At 45.4% G+C, this 24,683-nt stretch overlaps 1 protein-coding gene across 3 annotated transcripts in view; it reads right to left on the bottom strand.

Annotated features, from left to right (window-relative positions):
- Positions 1-24,683, bottom strand: part of RNF157 (ring finger protein 157) — a 128,199-nt gene that overhangs the window by 41,107 nt on the left and 62,409 nt on the right. For all 3 annotated transcript variants that reach the window (XM_044297999.1, XM_044297998.1, XM_044298000.1), the window contains 4 exons: positions 17,928-18,046; positions 4,527-4,615; positions 2,655-2,801; positions 1,702-1,819 (listed from right to left, as the gene is read on the bottom strand). In XM_044297999.1, the coding sequence (XP_044153934.1) occupies positions 1,702-1,819; positions 2,655-2,801; positions 4,527-4,615; positions 17,928-18,046 (473 nt within the window). The remainder of the gene's footprint in view (positions 1-1,701; positions 1,820-2,654; positions 2,802-4,526; positions 4,616-17,927; positions 18,047-24,683) is intronic.

Raw genomic sequence — 24,683 nt, 5'->3', positions numbered from 1 at the left:
CCTTTCATTCATTCCTCCCTACTTCTAAATTCATTGAAATATATAACTATATTTCTCTCTAGGCAGTGGAGAAGGACATTGAATTACAGACCATAGTGCTAATAGTGGAATCGACGGGGCTGTGTGAGGGACTATTTTATATGAATGAGAGGTAAGGGTTAACAAGAACTGACTGTAGTGCACTCCTGGGAGATGCAGGTGCTAGATGGTCACATGTGCTGCTGCTACCCATCCACAGAAAGGAAAGAGACAGGTTCTCCAGATAATGGGAGCACAAAAAGGAGAAAAATGTTGAAAAGTACACTGGAAAGCAGCGTTTTTGCACCGATATAGTTAAAAAGGTTGTTTATCTTCGGGGCCTTTCAGCAGACCTCCCCCCGTCTGGCAAGACCTGTGGAGGGAAGCATACTTACCTGCTCCCAGTCAGTGGATTCCAGCTCCTTCACTCCCCCGCTCTGCTGTCAGCTTATCAACATCAGATTTGATGCTGCTACAGCCAATGACTGGTTGTAGCAGTAACTTGTCCCCTTTGTGTCACGTGACCCATTGACGTGACGCAAGGTGAGCAGGTCACTTATGCGGCAAAGCATTGGCTGGAGCAGTGTCAAACCAGTTGTTGACAAGAAGGGAGAGGAGCGAGGCAGAAAGGGAGCAAAGAAGCCATGAACCAGTGGCGGGGAGCAGGTAAGTAGGCTTCCCTCCACAGGTCCAGCTACGTGGGGGGGGGGGGGGGGGGGGGGGTCTGCTTGAAAGGCCCCATCCAAGATGAACAACCCCTTTAAAATAAAGGTTTGCGCATGACTCCAGATGCTTTAAAAAAAAAAAAAAAAATGTTGGATAAGCCCTTTAAATAACAAGTAAGCAAAGGTAGTTTTGAGCTACCAGCGCCTTAGGCCACTTTCACACTGGCGTTTCTGGGTCCGCTTGTGAGATCAGTTTCAGGGCTCTCACAAGCGGCCCAAAACGGATCAGTTCAGCCCCAATGCATTCTGAATGGATAAGGATCCGTTCAGAATGCATCAGTTTGCCTCCGTTCAGCTTCCATTCCGCTCTGGAGGCGGACACCAAAACGCGCCTGACGATGCGGAGCCAAACGGATCCGTCCTGACTTACAATGTAAGTCAATGGGGACGGATCCGTTTTCACTGACACATCTGAACGGATACAAGCGTTTGCATTATCGGTGCGGATCCGTCTGTGCAGATACCAGACGGATCCACACCTAACGCAGGTGTGAAAGTAGCCTTAGCTTCCGAATCACAGGGCACTGTGAATACTGTTGTACACAAATAACACCATAGATGTCATACCACTACTAAAACTTGCCACGTGGGGCTGGAACGTTACTGGAATTTTTACGTCAGGTTGGTACTAGTGCAGCGCTGCGTCCTGTCAGTTCTCCCTGCAAAGAAGGGCTTCCAACCTCACAGATGTGCAGGGAGCTATGTCTGGCTTCACTCACTTGAAAGCAGTTGTGCTGCAGTTCCCTTGTCCAGTGGGTGGGTTAGGGGACACGTCTCTATGGCCCTTTCAGGCTCATCATCAGCTGAGATCCCAGAGGTCACCCCCCCCCCCCCCCCCCCCCCACTAATGATAAAGTAATGGCATATCCCAGAGACATGCCATCATATTGTAAGATGGAAATACCCCTTTAAATAGAAATACTTGTGCATAGATTTTGCAGTCATCCATTTCCCTCACCTCTTCTTCTCTCCACTCCGAGGGATCCACACTATGTGATGGAAGACAGAACTGCTGGCTGACTCCTTTCTTAAAGTGCACAGTCTCAGACTGCAGGCTGCTGGACTTAGGAATGTAACTAATGAAGACAAAACAGTAAAGTCGTCAATCCTCATCTACCATAGGCACGCCATCAGTATAGACCCAGAAGATATTACAGGGATGAGCCCCAGTGTTTTATCCATCTGCTGTTAAAGGGGGTCTGTCACCACAATTTGACATTATAGACCGCTTACATAGCGCTGTAGCATAACTATACACGAGTCAAATGGTACCTTTGTTGTGTTGTTCTGACGTTCAACAGAGGCAAAAATCACAGTTTTATTCATATGTAAATGAGGGCGCGCAAGTGCCCAGGGGCAGCTTTCGGGCTGTAAGTGCCCAGGCCAGTCTGTCTTCTTCTCACATAATCCCTCCGCAGCCTGTTGCTTGGCCAGCCCTGTAAGCCTCTTGCATCATCCAGTGTACTAGACGAGATCCCGCCGGCACACGGTGCCAGATCTCGGCCAGTACACTGGACGACGCAAGGGGCTTACAGGGCGGGCCAAGCCAGAGGCTGGGAGTAGTTATCTAAGAAAAGGGCAGAGCGGCCTGGGCACCTACAGCCAGAACACCACCCCTGGGCACTTGCGCGCCCCGATATACATATGAATAAAACAGCGATTTTTGCCTCTGTTGAACTTCAGAACAACACAACAAAAGGTACCATTTGACTCGTGTATAGTTATGCTACAGCGCTATGTAAGCGGTCTATAATGTCAAATTGTGGTGACAGACTCCCTTTAAACACGTAAATATATGTGACACTGCATGGAGACAGCAAGACCTGGATATATAATACTACAAAAGACAACAGGACTGAATGGAACCAGTACCTCCCACTGCTGCAAGATTTCCATACAGCCCATCCTCACCTGGCAACACCCCCCTGAAAGTCCTCCGTGGCTTGGTAATAGATGGTAATGGCCACTCTTGCATCTGAGTCAAATGTAAACTCCACATTATAATGTACTTTGGGCCGGCTGCCTTCAGCTCCACTGGCCTTCACTTCCTCTGTACACCTATAAAAAGAAGACCATTACAATATGAGGAAATATATCTAATGAAAGTAATGACAATCAAAGGCAAAATAGAATATATTATCTTCTAATATCAGGACTGTGCCAACGTCATACGCAGGTAATCTGTCATTTGTTTTTTCTGGAAACAAACTTCGCTATACGCTGGGTCACTTTCTTTTACTGACCCAGATGTTTTGCTAGAATCTTGTATTAAAGGGGTTGTCCCATGAAGAAGACTTATAAGTGTCTAGTTGGCGGGAGGTTGACCAGTGGGACCCTGCCAATCATATAAATGGGGGCCTTTGGGGGTCCAACCACTAGGCATCTGCCAATCAAATGAATGGGGGCTACCGGGGGTCCAACAATTACATGAACACCGGATAGGGAATAACTGTTACATCAATGGGGCCATGACTAGTAGGGCTTCGCCGACCATGAGCACCTATAGGGCTCATGGTTTGTGCTCGGCTATCTCTGGCAATCCCACAAAGTTGAGAGTGACATGCATGCATCTCAGCTGCTCCCATCAAATAGAGAGTACAGACCCTCTTTCTTGTGATCGGCGGGGACCCCAGCGTTCAGTCCCCTACAGATCATGACTATCAGGAGTCCTTGGCTTGCACCTTGCACTGTGCATTGAACAGTCCCAGTACTGCAGCTGTTCAATAGAAGCTTCAAGCAAAACGGCTGGTTCAGTGAAAGAAAGCGACCCAGTGTTTTACTAAGGGGGTCTGTGACTAGTATATGCTGCCCTTAGTTGGGGTAAAGGATTCTCAGTCTTCAGTACAGCATACCAATGATCTCTCAGCCTATAGGTAGTTCTACCAACAGGATCAAAATGAGAGGCCAGTGCCTGCTAAAGGGAAGACTGTGGGTAAATGAATGAAAAGACTGTAGGCGGCCTTACACAACCCTCCAGGGAGTCAGAATTAGCTAGTAGGATCATAGCTGGCATAGATTTGATAGTCAGTTGGATGGCCTGCCAGAAATGCACCACTAATTTCAAAAAGGAGTTGTCAGAAGTTAAGAAAATCACAATAAAAAAAATTATTACAAGCTCACCTCTTCCTCCAGCGCTGTCTGTCCAGTCCTTCTCCTGCTGTTGGTTTAGCAAGGCATACGGCATGTGACCTCTCAATGGCATGTTTAAACAGGGATGCTGACATACACTACCACAAGAGGGCAGCACAGCTCAGCGGGGGCAGCGGTGCAGATCACAGTATTTTAGTATTTTGATTGAAAGTGCTGTTTCTTGCACATTTGTCAGAGATAGGATAAAGTTGCCAACCCCAATAAATCCATAGATAGTCAATTCTTTCTGTGGATTTTCACGCCTTTCAATGGAAATATGTGCACCTAAAGGACTTCAGAGAATTATGTGCACCCACATGACAAGGGCAGGACTGTATTGGGAAAAGGAGGGGTCATAATATAAAAGTAAAGCCTTGCAAGGCATAAGGAACGCAGTGCAGACCAGACTGCGCAGCTTATCCGGGACTCTGGATCTTTCTTACACAGTGTGTGGATGAGATTAGTGAACCAGGATAGAAGTCGCAAGCATTTCCACTGTGTGTGAACATAACCATAAGATACAGAACCGACTAAATTCAGCTTTATTAGAGAATCTGTAGGGTTCAAACCGCAATCCTCGAGAAACAACTGCAAGCCCTGAGCTACTTTAATACATTTCATAATCCCATTATACTGCGGGTAGGAGATATTTACCTGACGAGACGTAATGTGTCTTTTCGTATATTGATCAGGCTGCGCAGTGTTTTCACGGGCTCTTGCGGGGAAGGTGCAGCGTATGGGAACTGGAAGACAGCAGAGACAATGAATTCCTGGGAATCTGCATGTAATAACACACAAAAAAGAATACACAGACAAGGGGTAAAACCCAGGGCCTTTCTCAGAGCTTTAACAAATGTGCCTTCATTTTATTTCTCAGGATGGATCATCAGTATCTGATCAGCGGTGGCCCAACACCCCATGGATCAGCTGCATCGGAGTAGCTTGTGGGCCGACTACAGCGCTCTGTCTAATTACCCGATTTCAAGAGCACACAGGACGACATGTAGTAAAGAATAGAGGATTACTTACCTGACCAATCAGGCGGCTCTCACAGGAGGGCTATGTCACATGGACCGCACAAGACTGCTGCAGTCAATCGCTGGCTTCAGGGGTGCACTGAGAGGACAATGATTGGCTGTAGTGGTCACTGATGCAAAGTGGCGGCACAGGATCCGTCAGGTACGTAATCATCTCTTTTTTATTACTAGTTGATCCCCTAAGTTGTCCACCTTCCTCTTGAAATCGGAATAACCCGTTTAAGGCTTTATGTACACTTCAATCTTTTCATATGTCTATGGGCATATACTGCATCTCCCTACGTCTCCAAATCAATCAGAGGCACGTAACTCATTTCTGCTGGATTCTGCTTCATTATATGCTATTTCACAGAGGTATCTGCATATATATCATACACACACCGTATATACACACACACACCAATGTTAGGTCACTTTCACACAGTTTTTTCATCTGCATTTGGCCTCATGCACACGACCGTTGTTCGGGTCCGCATCAGAGCTTCAATTTTTGCGGCTAGGGTGCGGACCCATTCACTTCAACGGGGTCGCTTCCATTGCTCTGTTCCGTGGCCCTGCAAAAAAAATTCAGTTTTGCGGACAAGAATAGGCATTTCTACAATGGGCCGCCTGTTCTGTTCTGCAAATTGCGGAAGGCACACAGGCGACTTCCGTGTTTTGCGGATCCGCAATTTGCGGACTGCAAAAAATGGAACGGTCGTGTGCATGAGGCCTTAGTCATGGTGCGTTCACACAAAAGATTTTTCTGTGCTGAGAAAAAAAAAAGGCAACGTGGGAACTGTCCCCAAATTCAGTGTCGTTTAATTTGAAGAATTTTTGATCCTATTCATTTCAATAGGAACTTTGGACGTGAATTCCGAATCCACACCAAGAACAAACATGTTCCAAGAGACGGCACTGATTCTTCCAGCCAATTAGTGCAACAGTATACCGTACTCTGTGTATATAGCACATTTAACAACATTTCAGGCCATAGAACAAAATCACACTTACTGCTGGTCCTGCGGTTTTTAAAACCGCAAGCAGAAAAAAAAACATGCTGTGGACAAATCAGACGCTGCGCGGTCACAGATATCAGGTTACCATTATTTGTGCCAGGAAAGATCTGACAATAACCACGTCCTGGCCTTTAAACCTGTACGCCCTGAATGTAAAGTGAATAATGTCACTACTGGGGGTGTTTCCAGCTGTAACGGGAAGATCAACATTACCTCTTTCACTACCGGAGGTTTTTTTTGCATTTTTATTTTTCTTCCCCATCTTCCTTGAGCCATAACTTTTTTATATTTCCATTAACATAGCTGTACGAGGGCTTATTTTTTGCGAGAAAAGTTGTACTTTCTAATGACACCATTAATTATGGCATACAATGTAATGGGAAGAGGTAAGAAAATTCCAAATGGGGTAGAATTGGAAAAAAAAAACGCAATTCCTCCAACTTCAAAGCAACTACCGACTTCCCCATTGGCCGCAGGGGATGCTGGTAGGATGTGCTTCCGGGTTTTTGACACTTTAGATGCCATGATCAAGTGACATCATGGCATCTAAAGCCTTTAATTACCGCGATCGGTATTATTGCGGTAATTAGTTTGAAACAGCAGAGACCTGCCGGCTATGATGCCCGCTGCACGTGTGAGCGGGCGCCATGTTTACACATAGCTCCAGCGCTGTACATGTAGCAAACGGGTTAATGTCCACCGAAAGACGTTTTATGACCTAATGGAGGGCATATTATGTTAAGATACATGCACAAATAATTTAAAAACGTGAAATAAAATTGAAAAAAATAAATAAAATTACTATTGCCATGGCCACCCCATAATCTAAGGCTATACATAATATATCAAAATTATAAAAAAAAATAAAAGTAGGGAAGCCGTTCTAATACATTATTTTATTGTAAAGTTCCAAATTGAGGGGAAAAAAAGAAAAAATAAATATATAAAATGCAAAAAAATTCAGTTGTCCAAATTACCCCTTATAACTGAAAAGGATAATAAAAAAACATACCGTCATATATTAATAAATCTTAATAAAGCCCTACACAGGCGGATCTGACGAAGTTATGAAGAGGCGCCGGTCTGTACATTACTTCGGCGTATCCATTGCCAGTCTAAGGGCTTATGCACACAGCCGTTGCCCGGCTGTGCCCGTATTGAAGCCCCTCCCATTCCCCGCCCACTTTCTTAGACTTGGCATGAGCGGGGAGAAGTCTGCACCTGAAATATGTCTAATAAAGGCTTATTTCAGCATCATAAATGACCCCCAGAGTTTGTAAGATGAAACTTGAAATATGAAACTTTTCAATACCAGAAAACTGGCATAGAAGCTTTGATAAATGCCCCCTGGAAGAGGCCCAACACTAATGCCCACCATGCTGTAAGCGCTCCCTAGTGACGGCTTCAGACATACACTGAAACAGGAGGCTGTAAGCTGTCCATTGCTGGCCCGCTATGGGCCCTATCGTAGTGCCGTGGTCCATCTTGTAACTATTCAGTTCACTTGATTCTTCCTGGGATTTTTTTTTTTTTTTATATATACAGAATCAGATTATTATTATAACAATGCGATGTAGAAACAAGACATGAAGCAATAAAGAACTAAAATATAAGAAAGTTCTGATTACGTCTCAGCATGGGAGGAAGTTTCTGCTTGTGTCAGAGGGAAAGCGGAAGTGGACAAAGGGTCTGAAATAGGACGAGCTCAGCAGATCTGATAAATACAGTCTATTAATACACTCCATTTTTTCATGTCCGAAAACAACAGACAGACTCTTCTGCAGATGGACAATACTTTTAAAGAGGTTTAGGCCCTTAACCCCTTTAAAACCTCCAAACCTCTTAAAATTTACTGATATAAAAAATATTATCAGATATGATACAGTACATGGAAATCTTTTTCTGATTTGTTTCAGAAATTCTTCTATTCATTTCTTCAGGTTAGCAATTCAGGGGGTGTCCTTTCTGCTGCAGCTCTCTCCCTATCAGAGCTGGGGGAGGGGGGTACTTTCTGCTGCAGCTCTCTCCCTATCAAAGCTTAGGGGGGTGTCCTTTCTGCTGCAGCTCTCTCCCTATCAGCGCTTGGGGGGGTCCTTTCTGCTGCAGCTCTCTCCCCATTAGCGCTTAAGGGGGGGGGGGGGGGTCTTTACTGCTGCAGCTCTCTCCCTATTAGCACTTAGGAAGGGGGGTCCTTTCTGCTGCAGCTGTCTCCCTATCAGAGCTTGGGGGGGGGGGGTCTTTTCTGCTGCAGTTCTCTCCCTATCAGGGCTTAGGGGGGGTGGGGTATTTTCTGCTGCAGTTCTCTCCCTATCAGAGCTTGGGGGGGGGGGTCCTTTCTGCTGCAGCTCTCTCCCCATCAGCGCTTAAGGGGGGGGGGGGATCTTTTCTGCTGCAGCTCTATCCCTATCAGCACGGGGGGGGGGGGGGGGTCGTTTCTGCTGCAGCTTTCTCCCTATCAGAGCTTGGGGGGGGCATTTTCTGCTGCAGTTCTCTCCCTTTCAGAGCTTGGGGGGGGGGGGTCCTTTCTGCTGCAGTTCTCTCCCTATCAGCACTTAGGGGGGCGTCCTTTCTGCTGCAGCTCTCTCCCTTTCAGAGCTTGGGGGGTGTCTTTTCTGCTGTAGCTCTCTCCCCATCAGAGCTTAAAGGGGGGAGGGGGGTGTCTTTTCTGCTGCAGCTCTCTCCCTATCAGAGCTTAAGGGGGGGGGGTCCTTTCATCTGCAGCTATCACCCTGTAACTGTCACAGCTTCTAGCAGTAGATATGGCTATCTCTGTAGGTGGACATGCATATTATTATACATATTAAATACCGGGGGTCACCAGAATATTTCACAACTGGAGCATATTTGTAACAGGAAGTAAATTACAAAAGTAACTAGTTTTTCCATGCTGAATTATAATAAAATAAATTTAGGGTCATCGCTGCAGACCAGCAGGGAGCACTGCAGCAGTAATTGCTCTTTTGACATTTCATTTCATTTACTACCCACAACCAATTGATTCCTCAACTATGAGAACTCCTTTAAAAATCTGATCATTAGGGGTCCGACACCAAGAAACCCCGCCGATCATCTGTTTGAGAAGGCGCTGACGCTGGCAGTAGCACCGCGGCTTTCTCTCAGCTTTTCTTAGGCCATGTGACGTCGCGTTCATCGCTCATGTGGCGCCTAAGAGCAGCTCAGCCCCATAGAAGTAAATATGAGCTGCGATCTATGGGGGTGCCGGGCGGGTGTATTGCGGATCCGCAATGCACTATGGACGTGTGAAAAGTTTAGTGCAGTTTTATTGTATTTTAACAAGGGATTTGTCTGGTCACATGACCCTCCATCAGCAGCCATTTTACAGACAGGACCTTCATGTGGACAGCACAAAAGACTTGGCCAAAAAGGGAGAATTCTTTCTGAAATATAGGAATTGGTGCAAAATATCCACAAGGACTATATTAGTAAGTGCCATAAAGGCATCTTACAAACACATTGGTGAACAGTAGCCAGAAAGCGGGCAACCCCTTTAACATTGTAACACCAAATGCAACTTTTTAAAACTTAAATGCGCCATTTCAACCCCCATCCCCCTCCAGACCACACTTGAGACATTTGAAGCATATTTGAGACATTTCCAGTGGTAAATTGTGACTATTGTCTTAGACTCGGGGCGTTTTTGTTTTGTTTCATTTCAATTTACTGACAGAACCCTGTTGTTCAGCTCATTCCTATTCGATACAAATAAATGCTCCCGGTTTTAATCCTTACCCATCACCAGTTCCCATGAGTTGGTTTTCTTTTCATAAATGCGACTTTTTGACAAATAGTCGCATCTTTCTGCCATGAATGCGACTTTTTACACAAAACACCACCACATAAGCTGGCTTAATTGTCCGCAACAATTTGAGCCATTTCTGCTGATAAGGACGATAACTGAGGTGTAATATGCGACGATTTGATAGCCCCGTCCACTTTGACATTTAGAACTCATTTCTAGTGCGATGCGTTCTTGATGGGGAAAATTCTGGAGAAAACCGTTCTTTTTGGTGCATTTAATGCCCTAATTCTGGTGCAACATGCTTAGTAAAGGTCTCGGAGTTTAGGAGTTTGTCTTAGGCTGAGAGCTTCTGTCTCCTCGTTTTAGCGCCCAGACCTCGCTGATCAAAACTTCTGACATATCACAATGACATGCCAAAAGGTTTTTGGAACAAGAATTATTCTTGAAGCCAAGTTGAGGCTGTAAGACGGGTATTTTTCTTGGCATTAGACCTTACTCACAAGTCAGTGTCCGTTTTTATTTTTTACACCCTTTTTATTGCTGTTCAATGCAAAGGGTCAGTGAAGAATGGCAAATATTTAGATGAATCGGGACTAATGTTTTTTTTTTTTAAATACATTATTCAGTCCATAAAGTGGCGGTTCCTGCGGTTTTAGATCCTAACCCTGTGATGGCTAACCGCCGGCACTGCAGCTGTGGTAAAACTACGACTCCCAAGATGCACACTTGCTTGGCTGTTCTCAGAACTCCATAAAAATGAATGGAGCATGCTGGGAGTTGTAGTTCCCCCACAGCTGGAGTGCCGGAGGTTAGCCATCACTGCTAGCCTGTGCGCCCCTTGTAGACAACATGAAGAAAAGAATACCACAGCGTACTGATAAAGACTACAGGAAGGAAAAACCTGAACAATGACTACAGGAAGACACCGAGGGCTGCGGTATTCTTTTCTTCAGTGAATAAAATGGGCGCATTCTGTCTGCAAAATTGACCAAAATGGCGCATGCGTTACTCCCGCGGACAGAGGTCTGAATACACAAATACAATAAAGTGGATCCGTGGAGAATACAGACAGCACACTGACGTGTTAAGAAATTACTCCGATTCATTTAGGGTCCGGTATTCTACATTCTGACATGACTGTAAATTCACTGCTGGAGAATTTTCAGGGGTGGGGGGGGGGGCACGGTGAGATGGGGGTCCTCGGACAAGGCTATATTTCTCCTCCCTGGTGTCCCCAGCATTGTGCTCTTCCATTGGGAAGTGTATGCGTTTAACCTTGCCACTGCGAAAGGACTGAGACCTCCGGCCCATTTATCTCTGGAGAGCTTGCCGTCACCTTTCTCATGACTAGTTATTGCCCAGACAAGCAGAAAAAGCTCCTTCATGCAGAGTGAAGACATCAATGTGAATGAAAAGGAAATTAGGAAGAATGACAATCATTGGATATTGTGTACCCACAAACACTGCAATTAGCCCCACACAGAAAAGAGATGCGATTACCCTGCCAGGACTGCTCTTCTAGGGACGTGACTGTTATCAGAGACAGATGTCCATTACACAAGCCACAGTGCACACACGGCTCTACAGTGCTCCTGCAGTGCTGATACAGGGATTTCATTATAACTCCAAGATGACAGGTTACCTGACACAATGAAAGCCTATCCTCGCTAGGTAGCTGAACACTCGTTCTGAAGACAGATCTCTCTCCTGATCCTCCCATACCTATGCATGCTCAGCTTGGCCAAGCATGCATGTATAGTAAACTGGGGGGAAAGCCACTACCATGCTCCTCTGGCAGTAGCTTGCTCCCCACTAACAAAAGGATCTGTAAATGAATCCACCATTCCTGATCCTTATCTCCCCAGCACCAGGCTTCGAGGGGGGAGTTGGAAAACAACCATACACATCAGATAGTCGTCCAAACCTCCCAAAATTGTTTTTCCCAACATGGAAACTTACCCGTGACGCAGATCTGAAAATCTGCAGCATGTCAACTTTCTGTGCAGATTTCACCCTTTGCGATGCAAAAGATGAGACCTGCTCCACAAGTAACACGTGCAGATTTTGGTGTGGAAAAACAGAGAAATCAGCACAATCCCTTAGGCCCGCTTCACATATATCAGTTGTGTCCGGCTGAGGACTATGTGAATTGCACTTCAGTGCACAGATCCGGCATTATCCACTGATAGCGCTATTTGGCATCTGGCATCACAACTGATGCGACGAATGTATGAGAACGAACACATAGAAAACTATGGGCTTAGTTCTGGCTTCAGCTTCCCTTCAGTGTTTTCTACTTTACGCCAGAGGGGAACCAAGCTGGATCGCTGGACATATGTGATGGAGGCCATAGGCGTCTTTCACACCAGCCTTATGGATTCTCCCAGGTTCTGTTCAGGAAAAAAAAAAAAATGATGGTTTTGCAGGCTAGTTCAGTCAGTTTTGTCTGCGATTGCATTCAGTCTTTCCCGCGCGGGGTGCAATCAGTTTTTGACACGTTTTTTCACACGCATGAAAAATAAACTGAAGAATAAGGTCCCTTGCACACGAGCGAGTTTTCCGCGCGGGTGCAATGCGTGAAGTGAACACATAGCACCCGCATTGAATCCTGACCCATTCATTTCAATGGGTCTGTGTATATGGCCCCTTTCACACGAGCGAGTTTTCCGCGCGGGTGCAATGCGTGACGTGAACGCATAGCACCCGCACTGAATCCTGACCCATTCATTTCAATGGGGCTGTGTACATGAGCGTTGTTTTTCACACATTAGTTCTGCGTTGAGTGAAAATCACAGCATGTTCTATATTCTGCGTTTTTTACGCAGCCCTGGCCCCATAGAAGTGAATGGGGCTGCGTGAATAACGCATTGCATCCGCAAGCAAGTGCGGGTGCGATGCGTTTTTCACTGATGGTTGCTAAGAGATGTTGTTTGTAAACCTTCAGTTTTTTTATCACGCGCGTGAAAAACGCATCAAAACGCATTGCACCTGCACGGAAAAAACTGAACAACTAAACGCAATCACAGATAAAACTGACTGAACTTGCTTGCAAAGTAGTGCGAGTTTCACTGAATGCACCCTGAACGCACCCGGACCTAATCCGTCACGCTCATGTGAAAGAGGCCTATGAGCGTTGTTTTTCACGCATCAGTTCTGCGTTGCGTGAAAATCGCTGCATGTTCTATATTCTGCGTTTTTCACGCAGCCCTGGCCCCATAGAAGTGAATGGGGCTGCGTGAAAAACGCATTGCATCCGCAAGCAAGTGCGGGTGCGATGCGTTTTTCACTGATGGTTGCTAGGAGATGTTGTTTGTAAACCTTCAGTTTTTTATCACGCGCGTGAAAAACGCATCAAAACGCATTGCACCCGCGCGGAAAAAACTGAACAACTAAACGCAATCGCAGACAAAACGGACTGAACTTGCTTGCAAAATAGTGCGAGTTTCACTGAGCGCACCCTGAACGCATCCGGCCCCAATCCGCAACGCCCGTGTGAAACCAGCCTAAGAGTCTACATCTCCAGCAACCATCAGTGAAAAACGCACTGCATCCGGATGCAATCCGTTTTTCACAGAAGCCCCAATCACTCCTATGGGGTCAGAGCTGCGTTAAAAACGCAGAATATAAAAACATGCTGCGATTTTTCCTGAACGCAGAAATGATGCGTGTAAAACGACGCTCATGTGCACAGACCCATTGAAATGAATGCGTCAGGATTCTGTCCGGATGCTATGCACTTGCTTCATGCATCGCACCTGGACGGAAAACTCGCTTGTGTTACAGAGGTCTCACCCTGGTAATCTGCAGGGGCAATGTGACTGCATATAATACGGATTGGTGGGGGTGAACTGTACGTAGTGTCTGCTCCTCTTTTGCCTCATGCACAGTAATGACATTGTTACTTGCACCGGTATTTTGTACATAACGAATAATTGTAATATGCTCAGGACATACTGTTCTCTCCTGGGCATAGTAAGGCTACTTCCACACCTGCGCTTTCCCGTTCCGCTATTGAGATCCATCATAGGATCTCCATAGCGAGGGAAAAACACTTCTGTTTTGTCCCCATTCATTGTCAATGGGGACAAAACTGAACTGAACGAAACGGAATGCACCAGAATGCATTCCGTTCCATTCCGTTGTGTCCCCATCGCGGACAGAATAATGCTGCAAGCTACGTTTTGTGTCCGCGATGCGGTGCGGAGCAAGACGGATCCATCCTGACACACAATGTAAGTCAATGGGGACGGATTTGTTTTGCTTTGACACAATAGAAAACAGATCCATGCCCCATTGACTTTTAATGTAGTTCATGACGGATCAGTTTTGGCAATGTTAAATATAATACAACCGGATTCGTTCATAACGGATTCAGGCGGTTGTATTATCAGTAACTGTTTCTGCTGAACAATGATGGATCCAGCAAAAATGCTAGTGTGAAAGTAGCCTAAGGAAATAAATAAAAATAATGGGGGGGGGGGGGGGATTTGCCTGTGTATATATATATATATATATATATATATATATATAATATATGGCATCATACAGGTTAAATTTGTATCTGGGTAAGGAACACTGGCAGTATAAATCAGCGGTATACTGCGTTCAGCTTTCACAGAAATTTTCCAGAACAGTTTTTGCCACAATAAACATGAGGCTGCCATTTTTAGGCACACTTAAGACATTAGCTCTGTGTGCGGGGAGTGAAAAGAAGTGCAGCTAATCACCATGCATATTTTATTACATCTGGCAGTCTTACATGCCATGAATGGGCTACCGCAATGTATCAGACTCAGTCAGTACATTAGTGTATTGTCGGCTGAACCCAGTGTACGGTGTGTGGGGAGCTCCGGACCCCGCACCCCAACAGATGATGTTGGGAGAGAGAAGGATCGAGCAAAGTGAATATTTTTTCCCCTATCCTCTTGTTCTATTGGGATATTGTTAGGGGTGAATATGTCATTATTTTCTCTGTATGTGCATCTGTATGTCTTTCTTTTTGCTTTCATTTCCTTACTGGCCAGCAACCCTACCTCTCTGTCCACTATTACTTCTGCAGACAGACTAAAGCATTGTTCACACCAACACCCAGCATTATCACCTTGCCTGTATTAAGCCTCATTCACACGTCCGTGTCTGTGCTCAAATCCGTGAGCAGGTGGTCAGTGATGCATCCGTGAAGGATCCGTGTGTCCGTTTTTTGCTGTCCATGTTGCAGCCGTGTTTCACTGACACTGAACAGCTAAAAAATTATTTTTTTCAAAGAATCTCTTCCTAATGATCCGTGAAACACGTATGCAACACAGATGGCATCTGTGGTTTTCACGGACCCATAAACTATAATGGAGGTGATGGATCCGTGAACACAGGCAAAACAGAGCATGCATCCGTGCTAAAAACACTGACCCACGGACCGTGCTAAAACACTGATATGTGAATACACACATTCAAATGAATGGGGACGTGTGCTGTCCGTGGAGAACACGAACAGCACACGTCCGTGAAACACTGACGTGTGAATTAGCTGATTAACCTAAGTGAGGCAGAGCTGCAGGTAAACAGACTAAGTGTTTTTGTTTCTTTAATATAACTGGGCTATTTTATTATATGCCTAATAAGTAGATTGTAAGCGCCTCTGTAATGAGTTATTATGCTTCATTTGTAACTTTTATGTTTTGGAAATGTATAGTGCATGTGTGTATGCCTTTAGGGCCTCATGCACACGACTGTTGTTTCATTTCGTGTCCGTTGTTCCGATTTTCATGATTTTCTGCGGACCCATTGACTTTTAATGGGTCCGTTGAAAACTCGGCGAATGCACCGTTTATCATCCTCGTCCGTTATCCGCGGTTCCAGTCTGTCAAAAAAATATAACCTGTCCTATTTTTTTCACGGAAAACGGTTCAAGTCAACGGGTCCGTGAAAAAACGCGGAGGCACACAAGATTGTCACCCGCGTCCATTTTTTTTCCTATCATTTGCATGGCAAACTTGACTTAGACTTTTTTTTTAACTTTCCTTCATGTCTGGTGACCCTCCAAAAATAAAGGAAGACACACGGAAACGGATCACGGAACCCCATTTTGCGGAACGGAACACAACAATGGTCGTGTGCATGAGGCCTAAGGCTGTGATCCTGAGTCCTGTGTAATGTGCTAGGAATCCATCTTCAGTTCAGAGTGTAAGCTGGACACTGGGGGAGCTACTTGATACCAAAGTAGTTGCAAATACCCATGAAGATAGTTTATTTTGTTATTATTTAGTTTTTTTGCTCAAAATAAATAGGAGCGTTGCTTTTACCAAAACTGAGTTTAGACTGTTGTTAACGGCATATACACCCACATCTCACCGGATATAAGCTATCAGAGGTGTCTGCCAGCAGCTTTCTGCCCATTGAATACAAATACATGTTTGGTCAAACTGAACGTGGATGTGTATGGGGAGTCCGGAGAGATAGCTGTCAACCAAACAAATGTTTGGCCTACAGCTATTAGATGTGCAGGTTCTAAAGTGTAAAGGCCCTATTATACTGCCCAACATTCAGGCAGGACGAGTGTCGATTGACAATAAACTCGTTGTTCGGTGCTCCTTCACATCGTCCGATACTAAGTGAATGGGGGAGGAACGATTGTTACCGCAGTCGTCCCTCCCTCATTCATTCTACTTATTACTGGAAGCACATCTCTGATTACATAAAAAGATGTGCTGCCTTTCTGTATAAAATAGTGACGTCTGCTGTGCTATTTCATACAAATGCATGTAGAAGAAAACCTATCCTGCACCGCCAGAGGTTTAGTTTGGGGGAACTCTTCCCGACGGATACTGCAGTGGAAAAGCAACCAACGACTATGGTCAGATAAGGCAGACATTGCACCCTTTGCAAATCAGAGGGTGAAACCGACGGCAATCGCGGTAGAAATCGTCAGCATAAATTGATTTATTATCTGCCCCACCCAGGTCAATTTCCACTGCAGATTTCTTAGGCGACGTGTTGAGGAAAGTTTGCTGCAAAACTGTAAAATGCTGAGGCTGCGTATGTGGCCATACCCTAATCATACCTTTTACATTCCATCCACAGCTAATCCGTTGCTTCTACATGGCCTTGACATAATCTGGATGAGATTTTCCATGGTAATTACTTCAGCTAAGGGCTCATGCACACGACCGTGTGCTGGCCGTGGTCGTATTGCAGCCCGCATACGGCGGGTCCGCAATACACGGGCACCGGCCGTGTGCATCCCGCATCATGGACCCATTCACTTGAATGGGTCTGCAATCTGGGAGATGCGGAACGGAGGCACGGATTGGAAGCCCATAGAAGCACTACGGGGTCCTTCCGTGGGTTTACTGTACGTGCCTTCGCACTGCAAAAAAGTAGTGCATGCACTACTTTTTTGCTGTGCTGTTGGATGCTGATCGCGGACCCCATTCAAGTGAATGGGACTGTGATCTGCATGCGGCTGCCCCACAGTCATTGCCCGTGCATTGCGGTCAGCAATTTGTTGTCCATAGCATGGGCCCGGCCAGCACACTGTCATGTGCATGAGCCCTAAGTCTGCATGCCATCCTCAGCTCCTGAGTGGATTGCCACACACCACCCAGAATTCTGCATGGGAAATCCCCAGCGAGATAGCGATGGTCTATGTATAAGCTTACCTATGGCATACCAGAAAAAAGGCTGCAAGTAGTGCTTTCAGAGATGTAAAATTTCCAAGGTTTACAGACTGGGACCATTTACCTGTCCGTAAGGTCTCTAGTCTGCATGCATATTATATAACACACACACACACACACATATATATATATATTATATATATATAAAAATGTTACATGATGCAGTCATGTACAGATATAGCGAGGAACCTGGAAGGTAAAAGTTTAGCCCCTACTCCTACAGCTCTGGCCAAGTAGCAGTGAGGGTTAACGCTACATGTGCGCAGGATTAGCTCTACACGTGTAAGCACTGTCAGCCGGCCCTGCATACGGGAGGCGGGGGTATCCTGGTGTGCCCCCAACACATCGGCTGGCGCAGGAAGGAGGGGCCGTAAACAGATAGATGCTTTGTTGGCTTCTGACAGGGAGCAATTAGAGAAGCATTTTGTACACACACACACACTCAAATATAGAGCAAAACACTGCGGACGAAGCATGGCTGCCGCAAGAGCCTTTCATCCATAGGGCGCGGAATAATACAGCTTTTTACTAGGATTAGGGCCAGAGACCAGTGAGATGATAGAACCAGAAGTGATGAGTACACATACCGTCACCGGGCGACTTCCTAGAAAGTTCAGGTCGCTGTTCTCGCCGAAAAGGTAACCTTCAGGGTGGCTGGAATCAAACTTCTCGCCGCCCATGATAAAATGGCTGGCAAAGTAACTCCCTGAATATAGAAAGACAGACAAACAGATACAATTCAGCTGTAAAGTTAAAGCTTTACCGTAAGAGCTTACAATCTAAAAGACCGGGCAGCTGAGAGAAGAGAGGGGCGTTCTATAAGCTGCATTAGAAAGCGTACCCATCAAAATAGAAAAAAATATCACAAACACAATATGGGTCGTCGTTCAGCTTCCAATCATGTACGTCGCTATAAAATGACATATTATTAAATAGTATAACATACTTAGCTATAAAATTTGAATTAAATTGCAATAGTACATCATCACCATGCCGAGATGTCGGATTATTGGAAATGATAGACTACTGAACATTTTACACATATATAATGTTAAATCCGGCACTGGCAGGTGGCCTATATCGGCGGGGCCCTAATCCGGGGTCTACAATACAAAGGATCAGCTCAGACATATAGGATTTGCCTATGACACATCCAACGTGCATTTTACTAGAGGATCCGAGCAGAAATCCAAGCCTGATACCTAGATTTACGGAGCGGATGCAACGTGGATCAACATAACCATTAGGGCTCATGCACAAGACCGTTGGCGTTTCGAGGTCTGCAAATTGCATATAGGCAAAAAAAAGATACCGACAATGTTCATTCCGCATTTAGTAGAACAGAACGGCTGGACATTTATAGAGCTGTCATCTATCCTATCCTTCTCCATAATGCGGACAATAATAGGACATGTTCTATTTATTTATTTCTTTTGCGGAATGGACATGCGGACACTGAGTAATTTCAGTCTTTTTGCGGCCCCGCTGAAGTGAACGGTTCCGCATAAAAAAACGGACATGGACAAAAATATGTTTGTGTGCATGAGCCCTTAGCCCCATTAGGGCCAATCTGTGGCTTTTCCATGAGGAACCAGTGAGAATGAGGGCTCATTCAGACGACCGTAGTGTCGCAAAAAACGAATACCATAATAGAAAATGCCTATATTTGTCCACGATTGCGGACAAGAATAGGACATGGTGAGCTGTCCACATCTTTTGCAGCCCCATTTAAAAGAATGGGCAAAATTGCGGTACGGGTGCGGACCTGTTCATACGGCCGCCTAAACAGGCCCTAATGAACATGCTCGTTATTCTCGCAGACAAAAATCTGCAGTGATTTTTTTTCCATTGCCTGTGAATAGGGTGCTGGAATCTCCATTTACATAAAGGACGTGGACTGAGCACAGATTTGATGGTGATTTATCGAGAAATTTGCATTGTGCAAACCTAGCCTTGTGCATGTACATTCCTGGTACTGGTGCGGTGACTTACACAGATATATACGGTATATGATAATGGTACTAATGCCTGTAAAGATATACCCACCAGGTAATTTCTCCATTAATGCAACATTGGATTATTTAGCAGGTTACTGGACTGATGTAATTTTACTGTATATCGGCTGCATCACTGGACAGGTTTACCATGCAGGAGGTAAGAGGTTAAATCCGATGACCACCCCTGTGGTAGCTGTAATGAAAGCCATATCTGTTGTCCGGCCTACCCCGAAGCAGATATAATAGGAAAGAACCAGAGAAAGTTTTCACCAGCAGAAAAGGACGAATCAAGGACGTAGGTCTACTAGTGTTTTATATGAGGGGGATTAACTCTTTAAGAAGGGATTACCAACACGGACCTTGGAGGTGGTAGGCAATTCCAGGAGAACATACGCGCTTGGGCATGATGGACATAACATATGGCTAGAAGAGGCCCGAAAACTACTTAACAGGGGAATAAAAGTCAAGAGAAATGACTCTTCACAGAATTAGAAGCCCATAAAAAAACCCACGTGAAAGATCGGGCCACACTTACGGCGAACGGTCGTTCTGGAAGCTGAAGGTCTGGCAGGAACCTTATGAATAATCCATACTGGAAGGCCCGTCTGACCTCTAGAATATATTAAAAGGCACTTCACTGCGTGACCCATTTCTCTCAAACCTGCAGGCAAGGTCAAGACAGAGCACTACCGCCTCCGCCAGACCACCCACCTTGCTAGCGACCTCGATCCCCGGAGCGGAACAGGCGGCGAGGGGTTAATCCGTGGCTCGAAAGAACAACTCGAACACTCCGCAAAATGCTAGAACTTCCTGGGCGCGATATATTATTCATGCAGACGGCTTTCTGAATCACCTGCATTATTTAGCAGCAGAGGTAGAGGTGCGCTGAAGGAGGAGGCCCGGAGGGGGTGGGAGAGGGCGACGTTCAAGTAAAATCCGAGATTGTTAGGCTGGGTTCACACCTTGCGGTGGTGTGTAGCATGTCCGCAGTTTCGTGATAAAGGGACGATTCATGGTAAACCACAAGTAGATTTAACACGAAGGCCTTTCTGAGGCTCAATGAATGCACAGTGACGACTGACGCCGAGCCTCGCTTCTCCTGAGGTCAGACACGGTTATCCTATGGATGATTTGCACCCTGTACGAGGAGGCGCTGTGACAATAGACAATGACATTGCTTGCTCTCGAGACACTGATGAAATGACAACAGCGCTGCAGAGACTCCTGCCCCTGTGCGAGGCTCTGCAGGGCTGATGCAGTAAGTTAATGCAGTCACGCTGGATGCAGACACTGCCAGCAGACTATTGTCTCATCCTATAAAGCCATACTGCTACGTATGCACGTGGAGTGTATAGCTCACAGACCTCAGCAGCAACCCACGTGTGCTTCCATGACACAATAAGATACGACATGAGGGACAGATTTGTAAAATGACCTAGAGTAGAAAGAAAGGTCGTATACACCGGATCGCTGCAAAACACAGCATGCAGTTATGTCTCAGGTCGGTAGGTAAATTATTACAGGTATGGTCTGATCAGACACTGGGTCTTGCCAAAAGAAGTGTATCGCCCACTACCTTAGGCCTCTTGCAGAGGACCGTATGTATTTTGCGGTCCGCAAAAAACAGATCCGCAAAAGAAACGGATGACGTCGGTGTGCATTCCGTTTTTTGCGGAACGGAACAGCTGGCCCCTAATAAAACAGTCCTATCCTTGTCCGTAATGCGGACACTAATAGGACATGTTCTATTTTTTTGCTGAACGGACATACGGAAACGAAATGCACAAGGAGTACCTTCCGTTTTTTTTACAGACCCATTGAAATGAACGGTTCCGTATACGGTCCGCAGAAAAAAAATGAACGGGCACGGAAAGAAAATACGGTTGTGTGCATAAGCCCTTATACAAAGTCTCTCAGGGGCTACTTTTGGGCAGTGTACCTCTTGGTGACAGATTGCTGACTGCTAGACATACCTCTATGATGAATTTGAAGACATTTTGCTTCATCGGACTGAGAGCAGCAGGTGTTGTGGAATCATCCGGGGTCCCGACCCAAACAATATCTCATGTGGAGTCAGCTTATGGGGAGGTTTGAGAGTGATCAGGGCCCAGCATTCACTGCTAACCTAACCCAAGAGGTCTGGAAGATGGTAGGGTCACACCTGGCATTCCACACCCCTTACAGACCCCAAAGTAGCGGCAAAGTCGAGAGACTGAATGGGGTATTAAAGTCAAAAATGCTGAAAATGACTAGGGAGACAGGGCTCAATTGGGTTCAGTGTTTACCAATAGCACTCTTTGCAGTCAGACACACTCCCAAACCTCCCCATAAGCTGACTCCACATGAGATATTGTTTGGGTCGGGACCCCGGATGGGGCTGTACTTCCCTCAACAGTTGCAAATGCATTATGAATCTGTTGCAAAGTATGTGATAGCTTTGAGCAAACAGTTGTCTAACATCCATGTGCAAGTCTTTTCTTCCATTCCAGATCCTGACTCCCTAGAAGGCAGCCACACTCTGAAACCAGGAGAGTGGGTAGTGGTCAAGAAACACGTCAGAAGTACCCTAGAACCACGCTTCGAGGGGCCTTACCAAGTACTACTGACCACTCCAACTTCTGTAAAGCTCAAAGGGAGATCCACCTGGATCCACGCCTCTCACTGCAAAAGGATAAAGAACCCGCCAGATTCAGAAATAACAAAATGATTTTCTTTTATCTGCTAGCACTGATGACACTCACCAGTGCATACATTCCTCCCCCGGCAGAAATGGATGATGACGGGTGGGACAATAAGTTTGTCAAACATCATCAAGTGTTGTATAAAAGCTTCCCTAATAGTAGTAGCATGGGATGGGTCCCCATGGCTAATGATAAACAGAACAGGACCCTCAGCTCAGAATAGCAATATGCCCTGGAATGACTATATGTGGAGCAATGTATCCTGCTTCCCAAATTGGACCCACTGTTACTGCCTACAGGTACAAACCCATGGTATGGTTTTCAGTTCCCATAACAGATCAGGCTGCAATGATTCCAACCCAGACAGTCCAGTACAGTGCATTGGTATATATGCTGAAGCAAGTGGTGATCTGGCCTGCGCCCGGCGCAGTGTAAGGGACTTGACAATAGGGATAACTAGTAAAACCACAGAGGGTCAAGAAAAGGGGCAAAAACTAGCAGAAGGTATCAAATTAGCCCACTTAATCACTCGTTTGTTCAATAGTACAGTGGTTTCGGTCCCAAAAAATATATACCTAGTATGTGGACACAGGGCATATAAATGGCTCCCTTCGGATTTCAAAGGTTTATGTACAATTGCTAGGCTCACACCAGCCACTTTTACACTGCCTCATGGAAAATTAAATGTCAATGCCATCCCCAAACACACCTTATATAAAAGAGCCGCAGATAACATTCCTAGACCAAATGGAAAACCCCATCTTGTAGAAATGAGTGGTGCCAACAAGTTCTTTAGTACTCTATTAATCTATCCTATGCTTACACAAACATATGACAAGCTAGTAATGGCTACCGACTACTTGGATGATCAGATTTGGGAAATTATGAAACTGATGAATACATCTAATGTTGTCCAGAATCAGCTCATCATAGTCACTAATCAACACACTTTAGTATTAGACTACTTGACTGCAAAGGATGGAGGTATGTGTCAGGTAGTAGGTACTGCATGCTGTCATTATATCGATCCACAAGGTAATCTACAAGTAAAAGCTGGTTTGGAAAAGATGAGTGAGATACGTGATGAATGGCTAGAGGCTCACAGTGCAGATAAGTCAACATGGTGGTCTGACACTTTCTCATTCCTTAATCCCAGTAACTGGTTCAAGGGAATTAGTGGATGGACGATGAGAATAATTCAGGGAATATTACAGATAGCCCTAATATTGATGGTAATCTACATATTTATCAAATTTGTTGTTTCCTGCATTAACCGCATCACCAACAGGAAGAAGCCTGCTGAGGAAGCCATACTACTTCTCTATGAACAAATGGCTAGCACCGCAATAGATGTGGATGTGATTCCTGCATTCCCGACACCCCCGCCTTCTCCAACTCCCGCTGATGAAGCTCCTCCTCTACCCAGGCCTGAAGATCCAAGAGATTATGAGAATTAGGGACAAATGAATCCCAGGGTATTACCAGAAGTCCGCTCAATCGGGAACTTATTCACAAGGGATAAGTTGTCGCCACTGTGGGTGAAGAGGATACGAATGGTATGCCAGGGGATTCGCTAGGTTTAGGGAAAGTCTACAATCAAGTCTACAATCAAGTCTACAAGGGGGGACTGTTGTGGAATCATATATCTAGTATCAAATGTATACTTGCTTGTATTATATCTAACAGTTTGCTTAACAAACAAATGGCCCCTGAAGTAGCAGCCAGCTCCCTTAATAATCCCTTACTAATCACTTTATGATATTGAAATTGCTGACATAGTGCTGACATTGCTAAAGTATGGAGTGATAATGTGATACCTTGTCATGGGACTTAGTAATGTGACAATTAGATCATCAAATTAGCCGAGTCATAAAGTTCCTCTTTTTTGCTATAAAAAATCATGTAATCTGAATAAACGCAGCATCTTGCATTGACTGACTTCTCTGTGACAGTCTGTGTGTGATCTCTTTCAAGGCGTACGTATGCCAATCATTTTATACCATTCGGAGCAATACATCAACTCTTCACTGACTATATTGGAGTCAGATCCAGAACCATATCACAGGATGGTCGTTTTGACAAATTGTGCGGCATCTAGGCCGTTCTGAGCTAGCCGTTAGGAGGTCTTGGGAGAAGTGGTAACGTGAGGACATGCACACAGGGAGAACGGGCTCCAGACAGACCACCAGTAGAGAGGATCCGCCAAAAGCACGAGCAGCTCCAATGGTAAATCACTAGATGCGCACAGAAAACTGCACGTGGATTTTCTGTTGGTAAACCTGTGGTACGGTACCCTTATAGTCACACGCACACACACAATAGTAGTTTTCATCAGTGTTTTTAAAAAAGATAGATCACAGTCTGATACACGGAAATTGGGCTACTCACACATCCAATTTTTTTTTTTTTTCGTGGATCCAAAAATTTCACAGCAGGTTCTATTCTTGTGGACGAGAATAGCCATTGCTATTGATGAAAAAACAGATGCTATCCATTGAATGGGTCCGCAATCCATCCGTTCCGCAAAAAGATAGAGCAATTTCTATCTTTTTGCGGTGCAGAGAAACGGAACCCCAGGAAGCACTGAATGGGTCCGCATCCGTGATGCGGAATGCACAGGGAACAGTGCCCATGTATTGCGGATCCGCAAATGAGGTCCGCAATA

The sequence above is a fragment of the Bufo gargarizans genome, chromosome 6, assembly GCF_014858855.1.
Source record: "Bufo gargarizans isolate SCDJY-AF-19 chromosome 6, ASM1485885v1, whole genome shotgun sequence".
Lineage (NCBI taxonomy): Eukaryota > Metazoa > Chordata > Amphibia > Anura > Bufonidae > Bufo > Bufo gargarizans.
The sequence above is the reverse complement of the archived record's forward strand: the minus strand, read 5'-3'. Positions and strand labels throughout refer to the sequence as shown.